We start from the raw sequence: 13,725 nt of genomic DNA on the forward strand, positions 1-13,725 counted from the left end.
ATGTACTGAACTGCTATGCAACATGTTCAAAATCATGTTTTTGTTAAAGCAGTTAATAAGTTGAATGAAAAGTGGGTAGCAAAAATTACTCTGTCCCAGTTTTATTTTTTTAAATATGGTGAAAAAAATGTTACTAGTGTTTTTCTGTTGGCAAGCAATTATAAGTGACTTTTGTTCTTTATTTTTCAAATTTTCTACAAAGTGTTTTTGTAAGGAGGGAAATGAATGTTATTTTAAAAATTGTACCTATCGATAACATATTCATAGCAGTTTGGTTGGTTTCATACATAGTTACTTTAATGAGAAATCCTAAATATTGTTTGAGGCTCCATTTAACTTTCATGAATAATTTAAGCATTTCTGAGGCTCCTATGATTGATGTCATTGTGCTGTGATTTGTGGTATTTACTCTGGAAAGGAGTAGCTCTTCAAGGACACAGGGTTGCTCATGTTTAGTTGTTTCTGCTAGTATTAAAAGAATCATAATAGAAATGTTTAAGTTATTGGGTATATGCATCGGTGGGTTTCCTGTTAATTATACTTTTAAGTTTGATTCTTTGAATGAATTTAGGTAATGACTTTGCTCTAAAGTCTGTAATTTCATCCATCTTTTTTTTTTAAAGGTGGAAAAAACCTCTCTTAATCCCATTTTAGAGTCAAGCAGATACTGCCCAATTTCTCTACACTACAACAGAACTCTTCAAAAGAATGCATGTCCTCCAACTCCTTTTTTTCCTCTTTTTCTCTTAAATCCAGTCTTCCAGTGGTTGCCAGTGACCTCAAATGTTTGAGTCTGCTTATTCTCAGTTCTCAGCAGCATTTCTTTATTTAACTTCCAGGATACCACACCGTCCTATCTTTGTGATTACTCCTTTTCAGTCTCTGTGCTGGTTCCTCTTCATCACCCTGACCACTATACTTTGGAGTATTTCCGGGCTTAGTCCTTGACTTCTCTGTTATGTTCTTATGATCTTGTTGATTTCATCTAGTCTCTTAGCTTTAATATCAATATGCTGAAAAGCCAAATTTTACCTTTATCCCAGACCTTTCCTATGAATTCCAGGTTCATATATGCAACTGCTTAATTGATTTACTGCTTAGATGTCTAAAATATCTTCTCTCCACCCTTCCCCCACTGCCTGCCTGAACCTGTTTCTTCTTTAGACTTCTCCATCTCAGAATGGCACCTCCATTCTTCTTAGTTTTTCAGGCCAAAAACTTTGGGGTTATACCTGATCGCTTCTTTTACACACCCTCCTCATCCAGTCTCCCATCTCAGGGCTTTCCCCTTACTTCATACTCATATCTATCTCCCTTTGCAGCATTTTTATTTTCTTCATTACACCTAATCATTTTCTGATACACTGAAATTATTTTCTACTGTACCAGGATGTAAGCTTCATGAAGGAAGAGATTTTAATTTTAGTCTTCTTTATCAATTGCTTTATCCCAGTGTCTAGGACAGTGCTTGACACACATTAGACACTCAGTAAATGTGTTATATTAATGAAGGGAAACCTTAGCTTATAATAGGAATATCCTTTGAAAAAAGGAGTAGCATTTTATGTTCCAGATTTTTTGATGGTTGGTTTTTTTAGTGTGGTAAGTACCGATGTTGAATAACAAACCAGGTCCTTCGGCTGCTTTATCAGGTACATGGATTATACCTAACAAATATCTTTTTATCATAGTGTTATTATTGTAACTTATAAAACCAACATAATTTTTGTGATTTTATAACCTTTAAGTATATTTCTGTAAAGTAATTCCTATAGTTGGGTTGCCATTGGAAATTTTTCATTTATTTATGTGCTTTAAAATAATCTATTTGGTAGTACCCTATAATTTTTCTTCAAATAGGTATTGGTAAATAAATCAAATGCCTTGGTTTAGCAGTATTTGGTTGGGTTTTACTATAAACTGCTAAGATGAAATTAAGTAAGCCTTCTGGAGATTGGAAAATTTTCCAAGGCATAGTTGGCTACATTTAGCTATCACTAAGCTAATTGGAATATAAGCCAAAGAAGTGATGATATCTTTTTTCCCCCACTGAGGAATCATTTCAGGACTATAGTTCTTATATCTAAGAATAACGAAATTATTGTTAGTAATTTTAGACTGTCCTGAGAACTGCTAATATGTAGGCCATCTTCCTGACTTCATGTTACCCAACTGATTCGGCTTGATAGTGTTAGAAGGAAATAATTTTCAGAGATTTCACACACACAAAAGTTAGCAAGAATAGTAAGTGAGAGAGAATTGTTAATGCTTATGCTTGGAATATTGCTTTAATGTTTAACAGGAGTTTGGAGAAGCTGGTGCTCTGTTATATGGGCAGAATTTTCTTGTTATAATTGAGAAAGTAAAGTTTATTTAAGCTATATTAAGGTAATATCTTGAAAGGTTGAGAATATGCATATTTGTTCCTAATAGCCCATCAACAAATTTAGTGAAAAGCCTTGTAGTCACAAAGAAAGCTGATGTCAGGATTCTTTTTCTCCCCTGAAAAATTAGTTTCACAGCATGACCTGGGATTGGTGATCATTCTTTTTATCACATCATCTATACCACAAATCTGTTTTATAGTTTATCTTATAAACTCCCCAGTTGTTTATTTGATTTTCCTGTAGTGTCAAGTGAATCTTTTGAATTGAACTTCTATTCCCATTATAAAAGGCTGGGACATTTATGATTTCATAAATATTTATGATCTGAAGAAGTTTAATGTGTTAATAAATGATTTTAAAGAGTTAATAAGCAGCTCATTCCTCATAAATGAGAAAATGTTTAACAAATTAAAAACACAATCAGATAATTTTTCTTTAGAGGTTTGTTTATGTGTAAATTTTTATAAGTAAATTCTGCCTCCGATTTAAGTACTAGTTCTTTTTAAACCTATCTATTGCTGTATATCTTAGTGGAAAGTTAGAAAACTATCTTAGTTATGAATATCAGTTCACTTTCTATATTAAACTTTTCTTATGATTAATAGCCTGTTAACATTAAAACTTCTCTTTAGGGAGTGATGATGAATACAGTGACGATGATGACATGAGTTGGAAAGTGAGACGTGCAGCTGCTAAGTGCTTGGATGCTGTAGTTAGCACAAGGCATGAAATGCTTCCAGAATTCTACAAGACCGTCTCTCCTGCACTGATATCCAGATTTAAAGAGCGTGAAGAGAATGTAAAGGCAGATGTTTTTCATGCATACCTTTCTCTTTTGAAGCAAACTCGTCCTGTGCAAAGTTGGCTGTGTGACCCTGATGCAATGGAACAGGGAGAAACACCTTTAACAATGCTTCAGAGTCAGGTCAGTTTAAAAGTGTGTTTTAAAAGTCATGCTAATAAATGTGATCTTTTAAAGTGGTGTTTTTATATGGAAATATGAGTTCCAGAACAGCTTTAGAGAAACAGTTCTGGGATGTGTTTGTATAGTAGTTTATGGATGCTCATTGATATGGACACTGATTGCTGGGTCGCCTTTGAAGATAGATTTGAGGCCTGTCCTGGGAGAAGGGGTTCCTATCCTTGCTTCATTACTTGTAAATAATTTATTCTGATTGAAGTTTTCTTGATTTTTCCTGGCTAAACAATATTAGCTTTAAGATTCAGTGAAGTAGTCTTTATCTTTGATTAATGGAGAAATCTTAGGGCGATGGAATTAGACTACTTGTGTCTTCCCTCCTGATCTAGCTGTGTGATCTTGGACAAGTTATTTAGACATTTTATTAAGCCTCACTTTTCTCATTTGTAGTAAGGGTTTACTTAGAACTGTCGACCCAAGGTAGAGATGATATGATCTATGTAAACATACAATGAAGCCTGCTACATAGTATTTATATATACCAGCTATTGTTATTGATAAAATACATATTTTTTTCACTTGAGGACATCTTTTCTAAGATCCTAAATGTTAGCTCTATATAGCCCCCATTTGTTGAGCATTTATTACATGCTAGGTATTTTCCTATCTTATATGCAGTCTCTAGAGCAGCCCTATGGGGTACATATTTGTCCATTTTTGTAGATTACAAAACAGATCTTGAGAGAGACTAAACAACTAAACCAGAGGAGAAGATATACATGCCATATCTATCTTGTTTTCAAGTAGTAAAAATTGTAAAATTTGTGATGAACTTAAAGGTGAACACTAAAGATTAATTGTAGAGGAAAAAGATAAAGTGTATGGAGGACATAAGCAATTGACTAAGTATATGGAAAGCAGATAAAAATCACAGGAAATTTTGATGATGCTGTGGTGAATTAATTAGATAGATGTTTTCTTTTGCCTCTAGTTCTCTCACATCATTGTTCGATAATGGTATGTGTCTGTATCCTGGCATCCATAAGATTTATTGGTAAATTCCCTGTTTAGGTTTTACTGACTGACATTAGGAAGTTTAGAAGCAGATGTCTTTGAATCTTATTCCTGCTGCTTGTAACTACATTGGAAGTGAGGTTGATTTCATTGTAACAGCCAACAAAAAGCAAACACAAGGACCCACTTAATGGTTTCTTTTCTATAATTTGTCTTTTTTCTTTAATTGCTTCTATGTGCTATTTCAGTTTCAAAAACCATTTATAAATTATGCTCCTAAAGTTTTGGTTGAAAATTATTTTATTGTTTAGATCTCTGTTTAGTCTTATGCATTTCATAAGTAAAATTAATCAAGGAAGACTTTTGTTGCTCTGTAGAAAGCTAATGATAGCTTTTCTCTGCTCTCTTATTTATCAGTATCAAGCAAATACAGTTTCAAGAGAACATATATAGTAGATGCAACAAAGTTTGTATTGTACAAACTGTTGACAGTGGAATTAGGAATTTGACCCAAAAAAATTCTTCCATTTGTCCCCAGCCCCTGTAATTTGTGTTAAGTGTACTGAGGAAGTACCAATAGCTGAACCAGCTAATGAGCACTTGATAATTACAGGTTCCCAACATTGTTAAAGCTCTGCACAAACAGATGAAAGAAAAAAGTGTGAAGACCCGACAGTGTTGTTTTAACATGTTGACTGAACTGGTAAATGTATTACCTGGGGCCCTAACACAACACATTCCTGTACTTGTACCAGGTATGAAAGAAATAGTAAATCACTTTTGGGACTTATTATAGACTTTATTAAGACTTGGATAAGCTTAAATAACTTTTTCCTTGAAAAGGATAATTTGTGACAACTTTGCACATGGAACTAACTTTTTTATAGAACCATTGAATATCTAAAGTTAAAAGTTTAAAATCGTACCCTAAAATTTTTTACTTTAATGTTTATCGTAGCTTGTGGAATTTTGACTGCTTTAGAGATAATATATAGTGGGAACTTTAGCAATCTTTTAGGGATTCGTTTTAAATTTTAAAACTAGCTTTAAATTCATAAAGGTGCCATGGATAAAAATACTGGATTTTTCTTTTTTGGTTGGGTTTTAGGAATCATTTTCTCACTGAATGATAAATCAAGCTCATCAAATTTGAAGATTGATGCTTTGTCCTGTCTATATGTAATCCTCTGTAACCACTCTCCTCAAGTCTTCCATCCTCATGTTCAAGCTTTGGTCCCTCCAGTGGTGGCTTGTGTTGGAGATCCATTTTACAAGATTACATCTGAAGCGCTTCTTGTTACTCAACAGCTTGTCAAAGTAATTCGTCCTTTAGATCAGCCGTCCTCGTTTGATGCAACTCCTTACATCAAAGATCTATTTACCTGTACCATTAAGAGGTTAAAAGCAGCTGACATTGATCAGGAAGTCAAGGAAAGGGCTATTTCCTGTATGGGACAAATTATTTGCAACCTTGGAGACAATTTGGGCTCTGACTTGCCTAACACCCTTCAGATTTTCTTGGAGAGACTGAAGAATGAGATTACGCGGTTAACTACAGTGAAGGCGTTGACACTGATTGCTGGGTCGCCTTTGAAGATAGATTTGAGGCCTGTCCTGGGAGAAGGGGTTCCTATCCTTGCTTCATTTCTCAGGAAAAACCAGAGAGCTTTGAAACTGGGAACCCTTTCTGCTCTAGATATTCTAATTAAAAACTATAGTGATAGCCTGACAGCTGCCATGATTGATGCAGTTCTAGATGAGCTCCCACCTCTTATCAGTGAAAGTGATATGCATGTTTCACAGATGGCTATCAGTTTTCTTACCACACTGGCAAAAGTGTATCCCTCCTCCCTTTCAAAGATAAGTGGATCCATTCTCAATGAACTTATTGGACTTGTTAGATCACCTTTATTGCAAGGGGGAGCTCTTAGCGCCATGCTAGACTTTTTCCAAGCTCTGGTTGTCACTGGAACAAATAATCTAGGATACATGGATTTGTTGCGCATGCTGACCGGTCCAGTTTATTCTCAGAGCACAGCTCTTACTCATAAGCAGTCTTATTATTCCATTGCCAAATGTGTAGCTGCTCTTACTCGAGCATGCCCTAAAGAAGGACCAGCTGTAGTGGGTCAGTTTATTCAAGATGTCAAGAACTCAAGGTCTACAGATTCTATTCGCCTCTTAGCTCTACTTTCTCTTGGAGAAGTTGGGCATCATATTGACTTAAGTGGGCAGCTGGAACTAAAATCTGTCATATTAGAAGCCTTCTCATCTCCTAGTGAAGAAGTCAAATCAGCTGCATCCTATGCATTAGGCAGCATTAGTGTGGGCAACCTTCCTGAATATCTACCATTTGTCTTACAAGAAATAACCAGTCAACCCAAAAGGCAGTATCTACTGCTTCATTCCTTGAAGGAAATTATTAGCTCTGCATCAGTGGTGGGCCTTAAACCATATGTTGAAAACATCTGGGCCTTATTGCTAAAGCACTGTGAGTGTGCAGAAGAAGGAACCAGAAATGTTGTTGCTGAATGTCTAGGCAAACTCACGCTAATTGATCCAGAAACTCTCCTTCCACGACTTAAGGGGTATTTAATATCAGGTGGGTACCTAGATTTTCTTATCTAAAAAAATTTTTGTTTATTAGCAGTTATTGCCTGGAAAGATGGCTAATGCAGAAGTTAAAACATTTCTGTATCTTGTTATATGTAGAACCTATTGCCTTATGTTACGATATGGAGCCATATTCAAATGACACCTTGTTGTTTAAAAGGATAAAGAGAGTATAGTTAGATAATGATTAAATAAATCTGTTGCAGTTTCTAGTGTTTAATGTATTTTAATGTTACTCTTGTCTTAATGTGGGACAGATGTCTCTTGAATTAATATAGCCAGAGGAGCTTGCTAGAATTAATTACAGTACTAAAATTGGTGAACTAACCTGGTTCAAATGAAAGATTCTAGAAGAGTTTTCACATTACCAGTATCAACCCCTGTTGTCCAAGGAGAAGGTAATAAAGGCCATTCATTCTTAGAAATTGCTTTCGTTTTTAGTAAAAAATCTTGACAGTCATACAGTGGTTTAACCAGTTCCCTTTTGTGAGGGATAGATCCTCCACTGCTGGTCTCGCAGGCCGCCTCCTTCCTGGAAGAAATTGTTCCTTTTGAAATCTAATGGGATTATGTTTTATAAAATGAGTAAACTTTGCTTCATTAGTATCCTGGAAGTAATAAGAAATACCCCTCTTGACCAGAGAGAGGTTTTTTTTGTTTTTTATTATTTTTGGCTGTGTTGGATCTTCATTGCTGTGCGTGGGCTTTCTCTAGTTGTGGCGAGCGGGAGCTACTCTTCGTTGTGGTGTGCGGGCTTCTCATTGCGGCGGCTCCTCTTGTTGCGGAGCACGGGCTCTAGGCACGCGGGCTTCAGTAGTTGTGGCACATGGGATCAGTAGCTGTGGCTCGCAGGCTCTAGAGCTCAGTAGTTGTGGCGCACGGGTTTGGTTGCTCCACGGCATGTGGGATCTTCCCAGACCAGGGCTCGAACCCGTGTCCCCTGCACTGGCAGGCAGGTTCTTAACCACTGCACCACCAGGGGAGCCCGACCAAAGAGAGTTTTAAGGAATTTGTTATTTGAAGTGGTTTGAAAATGATAAAGGTGTCCATGGATTTTAGTTGACTTAAATATCAATAGACTTAAAATTTATTTTTAATTAGGCTCATCGTATGCCCGAAGCTCAGTGGTTACAGCTGTGAAGTTTACTATTTCTGATCATCCACAGCCTATTGATCCACTATTAAAGAACTGCATAGGTAAGTGGAAATGAAGATGAACATACTGAATAACTAGTTAATAGTTAACTGTCAAAAAACAAATCATTTCAATAGCTAAATATATCACCAAGGGACTAAAATGCTTTTAAGGGTCTGGTAATTCTTTCATTAAAAAAATAACTTTGCAAATAGCTAAAATTTAGTAAATATGCTAGGATGTCTTTAAAGTCAAGTACACATTTGATAATCATATTTTGGGAATGACCTAAAGTAAACTAATGGGTAAAAGATACATGATCTATCTGACTAATCTGAAGTTCTTCCCAGTTGTAAATGAATCTCATTTGAGCTTGTGATGGCCCCACTTCTTCGTTATTACTTGTATGCCTCCAGCTCCCAAGGGGATCTTTGGAGGCTTTTAAATTTAAGGTAGAAATTTAAGAATAAAAAAGATAATTCTTGTGGTAATCAGTTCTACCAACCTAAGAGGAGCTATCCAAGAAAGAAAAGGGCCATCTCTTTCTGTGAAGACAAGAATTAGCTTTTAGTGTTATTTTTCATGATTTTATAACTTCCCTGTGTTGTTTTCATCATCAGTTTTCCTAGAGCTTTTAGTAACTAAACTCTCTGGTGTTTTCTTGAAGACAGAAGAATGGGGATACCAGCAGAGAGGATAGAGGGATATGGCAAAGAAGCTTTGCAGTTTCATGCCATGTAAAAAACAGTCTAAAAGAAAAGAACTACAGAAAGGGATTACCAATTCAGAGTAAGGGGGACATGGGGGATAAATGGGTTCCAACGCTGAGACCTAGAATTAATTCAAAGAAAGTCTCAATCAGAAGAGTCTTGCCTTTGTTCCCCTCGCCTCTTTTTGCTTTGATATATTTATTCACATTTTTGTCATTGTACAAGATACAGCAAAGGAAGACACCTGTGCCAGATCTTTAGAGACATCTTTCTAGGTTGACAACAGTCAACCAGTGTGCATCGTTGGTATAGTTATTCAATCAGATGATTATCATTCTGTTTGTTTAAAATTGAAATTCCTAGACCAAGTTGTTGGGGACCACTGATCCTAGACCACGTCACCATTTGTCTATCATAATAGTAATACTTTTTGTGTTTTACTGAAAGCAATTCACCATGATAGTAATTCTAAGCAAACAGAGGTGAGGAGGTTTAGTCTGGTACATTTAAATTCTTTTTGAACCCAAGCTACCTCTTAACCTTTTTTGTAGTCAGAACTTTCCTGGGTGGTCAACCTTGAGTTTACCAACCTATGGTGTCTGAAGTATTTTTTTTTCCCCTCCCATTTCTTCAAGTTGCTGTTGTGATACATTTAAGTCTTCTCATACCTTTTTTCCCCTGTGTATTCTAAAAGATTACTTATGGTAGGGTTGAGATTACATAATGATGAGTAGCTCTATGTGAATACCACATGTGTACCAGACACTGAGTTCAGTAATGTACATATAAAATTCTCGTTTTATAAACTGGGAAACTGAAGCTCTTGCCTCCAGTAACTTGCCAGAAGTCGGTCATACAGTTGACAAGTGAAGCAGTGTGGATCACCGTCTGTATGACTCCAAAGATCTTTGCACTATAATTTATTTCCCCTGTGTGGAAGAACAACCAGACTTATATCTGTGTTTAAAGTGGCTAGGTGCTTTCTTTAGCTTTTTGTCCTATGGTAGGTTTCAGTTTCCTCCTTTTTGTATTCTTAGACCTCTTATCTATTTCTTGTTAAAGATAAAAATAGGCTTTTGGAGGCACATTTCTCCATCATCTGATAAATTATATACTTGTTAACAGTATTCCATCTTTATCAAGCAGTGGATCTGTCTCCACCTTGCTTATCTTTTGAACTCAGGTTTTTAAATTTCACTTTTGGAATTTAAAATTTAAAGTAAATATAATGTAAACTTCATCTGAGCATAAATTTATTTGACTTGTCCACAGCTGTATCCCCACTGCTTCATGCCATAAATGCTCAATAAATGTTTTTTGAATGAGTGAAAAAAAAAATTCCACTTTTGTTGGTGCTTTTTTAGTGTGAGTACTAATTTTGAATTTTAAGGAGAATCATTCAAGTTACTAGTTCTTGTGGTTGCTGGCTCCATCACTTTTCTATGTCACCCACCTGTTAAATATCTGTAAAAGTAATGGGGAGCTTTTGGGGCTCTCACTCCTTACCTTTTGCATTTAAAGGTACTGAGAATAGGTTTATCAATTAAGTCCACTCACATTCAGACATAATAGTTTACCTGTTGTCAAAAGAAATTATATAGCTCACTTAGGATTTCATCATATTCCATGACCCACATTGAAGAAGTAACAATAATACCAACAATAATAAACTATCAATTTAGGAAAATAATATAATGCATATTTTATTTGAAGCTTACCATAACTCTGTTGCTTCTCTTTCAATTTTTCAGGTGATTTCCTAAAAACTTTGGAAGACCCAGATTTGAATGTAAGAAGAGTGGCCTTGGTCACATTCAACTCAGCAGCACATAATAAGCCATCATTAATAAGGGATCTTCTAGATACTGTTCTTCCACATCTTTATAATGAAACAAAAGTTAGAAAGGAGCTTATAAGAGAGGTAAGTTAGATTGCACTGTTTACCTAAGCTTGTCTTTTACTTTCTAGTGTATCTATGTATTCTGTTTTATTTCAACAGGTAGAAATGGGTCCATTTAAGCATACAGTTGATGACGGCCTGGATATTAGAAAGGCAGCTTTTGAGTGTATGTACACACTTCTAGACAGTTGTCTGGATAGACTTGATATTTTTGAATTTCTAAATCATGTTGAAGATGGTTTGAAGGACCATTATGATATTAAGGTAAGATGTTTGTGCCTGTTTATAGAATGTTTTAGAAGAAGACTTTGCTAGTGACTTTCACCTTTGTAATTTACTCTTGCTATTAAGTGAGAACGATTGGTTTGCTTGTCATGATTTTAGTGTGTTTAAACTAATATGCAAAAGTAATAGCGATGCAATGTGACCTCAGTTGACATACAGGAAAAATCCAGAAACCTTTTCATTGGAGGAGGAAGTCAATATCAAGAGTTTTGTTAAAGGATAAGAGGAAGAACTGTTTTCAGATACACAAAGCAATCTGTAGAAGCAACCATAGAGAAATTATACTTCATGCTTCTTAGGTTTAGAGCATGAACTTTGCTCATAACTGCTTTTTGTTTTCCTATTTGCTTAAATCCGTTTAAAATGTGAACTATAAAAGGGTGATTTGAAAAATCTTTTTCTTCTACTCAGGACCTTTGGTCAAGCAGGGCAAAAGTGGTAGTTGAGCAGTAATTCATCCATACTATCAGAACTCCAGCTTTCATGTTTCCATAATGTAATGTGGAATAACCTGACCCCTCCGGAACTCAATGAAAAGAGCCCTGAAAGAATAGGATCCTTTTGTTTCTACAGTTTATGGTCTAAGAGAAAAGATTATGGGTTACTGGACTTTATATGGATTAATCTGAATAAGCAGGCTTTTTGTTTTGTTTTTTTAAGTGAAATTTGCAAAGACAGTAGAAACTTCTTATAAAGCTTTTCTTCTAGTTCAATTATTTTCTTATTCACTGATTGTTCCATCTGGTGCACATGAGCTTTTTAAAAAATACTGAGTCTGTGGCCCTATCCCGATGAGTGAAGTAAAAATAGGTATATTTGTTAAGCTCCCCAGCTGTAATGTGCGGTCAAGATTGAGAACCACTTTTTTAGTTCTGTACTCTAGGACTGTGACCATCTATCATGATAGATAAGGTAACTCTAGTACTTGTAGGTAAAATTCCTTAGACAAGATTTGAGGCAATTCTGTGTGATTCCAATGGCAGATTACATTAAAATGAAACTTAATGGTACAGGTTAGTCATTTTCCTTTCAAAAAGCTTTGCCAGAATTTGGGCTTTGTCTTTAGAAAATAATGCAAAATCTAAATTTTGTCTCTCTTATTCATAATAGATGCTAACATTTTTAATGTTGGTGAGACTCTCTACCCTTTGTCCAAGTGCAGTACTGCAGAGGTTGGACCGACTTGTTGAGCCATTACGTGCTACATGTACAACTAAGGTAATATTGATGTCATTGATTTAGGCCAGACTTAGTATGTTCAGGATCCCTAGTTGATTCTATACTGTGGTTTTCCAAATTTAACTATGTTAGCACCCTTATGTAGCAGTTTGTTGCAAAAGTTAACTTATTATTCCTATTCCTCACTTCCTTCAAATGTGGATGTTTTAGAAAGCTTAGCACTGTTAAATGCTATTCTTAAAAGTTTGTTATAACAATCTGACACGTATTTTTAAAGTACTGATATGGGTTAAAGTGTGATAGGGCCACAAAAGAGGAGGAAATGTTTAATTCTGGTGGAGGAGTGGGTGGGGGTCACAGAAGGCTTCATATGCACATGACAGCATTTAAAATGCACCTTGAGAAGTCAGGATTGTTTTAGGTCCAGAAGGTGAAACAGGACTTTTCATACAAAAATAATTATATGAATTAAGGCACAGAGATGTCAGTACATGACATGTTTGAAGAATAATGAATAAACAAGGTAGCTAGAGGGGTAGTTTCTTGATAGAGGACAAAGTAGGACTTGCTAATAAGCAGATCCTACTCTTGGTTTTTATAATGGGCCTTGTATAGAATGTTCCCTTAAAAGGAGATACATAGCTACTACTAAAAAGAAGTTTCAGAGCAACTCTGCTTGAAGAATAATGTGCCTTTTGGATCTATGAAAGAGTAGCTTTGCTTTATTTATATGTGCTTGAATTTCTTTATATGTGCTTAAATTTTGTTTGTATAAGAACTGCCTTTTATAGCATGTAATGTAAATTTACTCATTGTTACAGGTGAAAGCAAACTCAGTAAAGCAGGAGTTTGAAAAGCAAGATGAACTAAAGCGATCTGCCATGAGAGCAGTAGCAGCACTGCTGACCATTCCAGAAGCAGAGAAGAGTCCACTGATGAGTGAATTCCAGTCACAGATCAGTTCTAACCCTGAGCTGGCAGCCATCTTTGAAAGTATCCAAAAAGATTCATCGTCCACTAACTTGGAATCAATGGACACTAGTTAGATGTTGGTTCAGCCTGGGGACCATTACATTGACCATATGATGCACTGAATTGACAGGTTAATCACGAGACATGGAAAGAGAAGTAAAGCTTCAAAATGTTCCACTTTTTGTTTTTCCTTCGTGGAGGCAGTTTGACTTTCTTCCATTGTTGTTTTTGTAGCATTTATTTCAGAAATACGTATTTCCATAATCCAGAGGTTGTAAAACCACTAAAGTTTTAGTGGTTAGGGCAACATTTAAAATGACATCTAAAAGTTAGGATTGATGGAGATAGATAGGGTCCAGTATCTATTTACCCTGTAATGTTTAGGATTAAAATGTTAAAATTTTGTGACAATGAATTTTCTTTCTTTTATAAATTTTCTCTTATTTAAAAATCAAAAATTCTGCAAGACAAAAACTATGTTTCTTTTTCTTGTATAACTTTTTGTTTCAGCAACACAAATTGATTTCTAGCTGTGGCAGACAAGAATATCTGTGTAAGATTTGTTACATTTCGGAGGGGTTGGCAGTTTAAAAGAGATAATATCATTTTTT

The 13,725-nt window shown here is 35.5% G+C and overlaps 1 protein-coding gene across 1 annotated transcript in view; it reads left to right on the forward strand.

The window, feature by feature from the left end:
- CAND1 (cullin associated and neddylation dissociated 1) overlaps positions 1 to 13,525 on the forward strand; it is a 43,228-nt gene extending 29,703 nt beyond the window's left edge. The window contains exons 8-15 of the mRNA XM_082635782.1: positions 3,020 to 3,312; positions 4,934 to 5,075; positions 5,429 to 6,922; positions 8,035 to 8,130; positions 10,530 to 10,699; positions 10,778 to 10,942; positions 12,074 to 12,181; positions 12,964 to 13,525. Of these exons, the coding sequence (XP_082491908.1) occupies positions 3,020 to 3,312; positions 4,934 to 5,075; positions 5,429 to 6,922; positions 8,035 to 8,130; positions 10,530 to 10,699; positions 10,778 to 10,942; positions 12,074 to 12,181; positions 12,964 to 13,188 (2,693 nt within the window). The 3' untranslated portion in view covers positions 13,189 to 13,525. The remainder of the gene's footprint in view (positions 1 to 3,019; positions 3,313 to 4,933; positions 5,076 to 5,428; positions 6,923 to 8,034; positions 8,131 to 10,529; positions 10,700 to 10,777; positions 10,943 to 12,073; positions 12,182 to 12,963) is intronic.
- Positions 13,526 to 13,725: the final 200 nt, after the last annotated feature.

The sequence above is a fragment of the Mesoplodon mirus genome, assembly GCF_964341445.2.
Source record: "Mesoplodon mirus genome assembly, chromosome: 11".
In the NCBI taxonomy this organism is placed as follows: Eukaryota; Metazoa; Chordata; class Mammalia; order Artiodactyla; family Ziphiidae; genus Mesoplodon; species Mesoplodon mirus.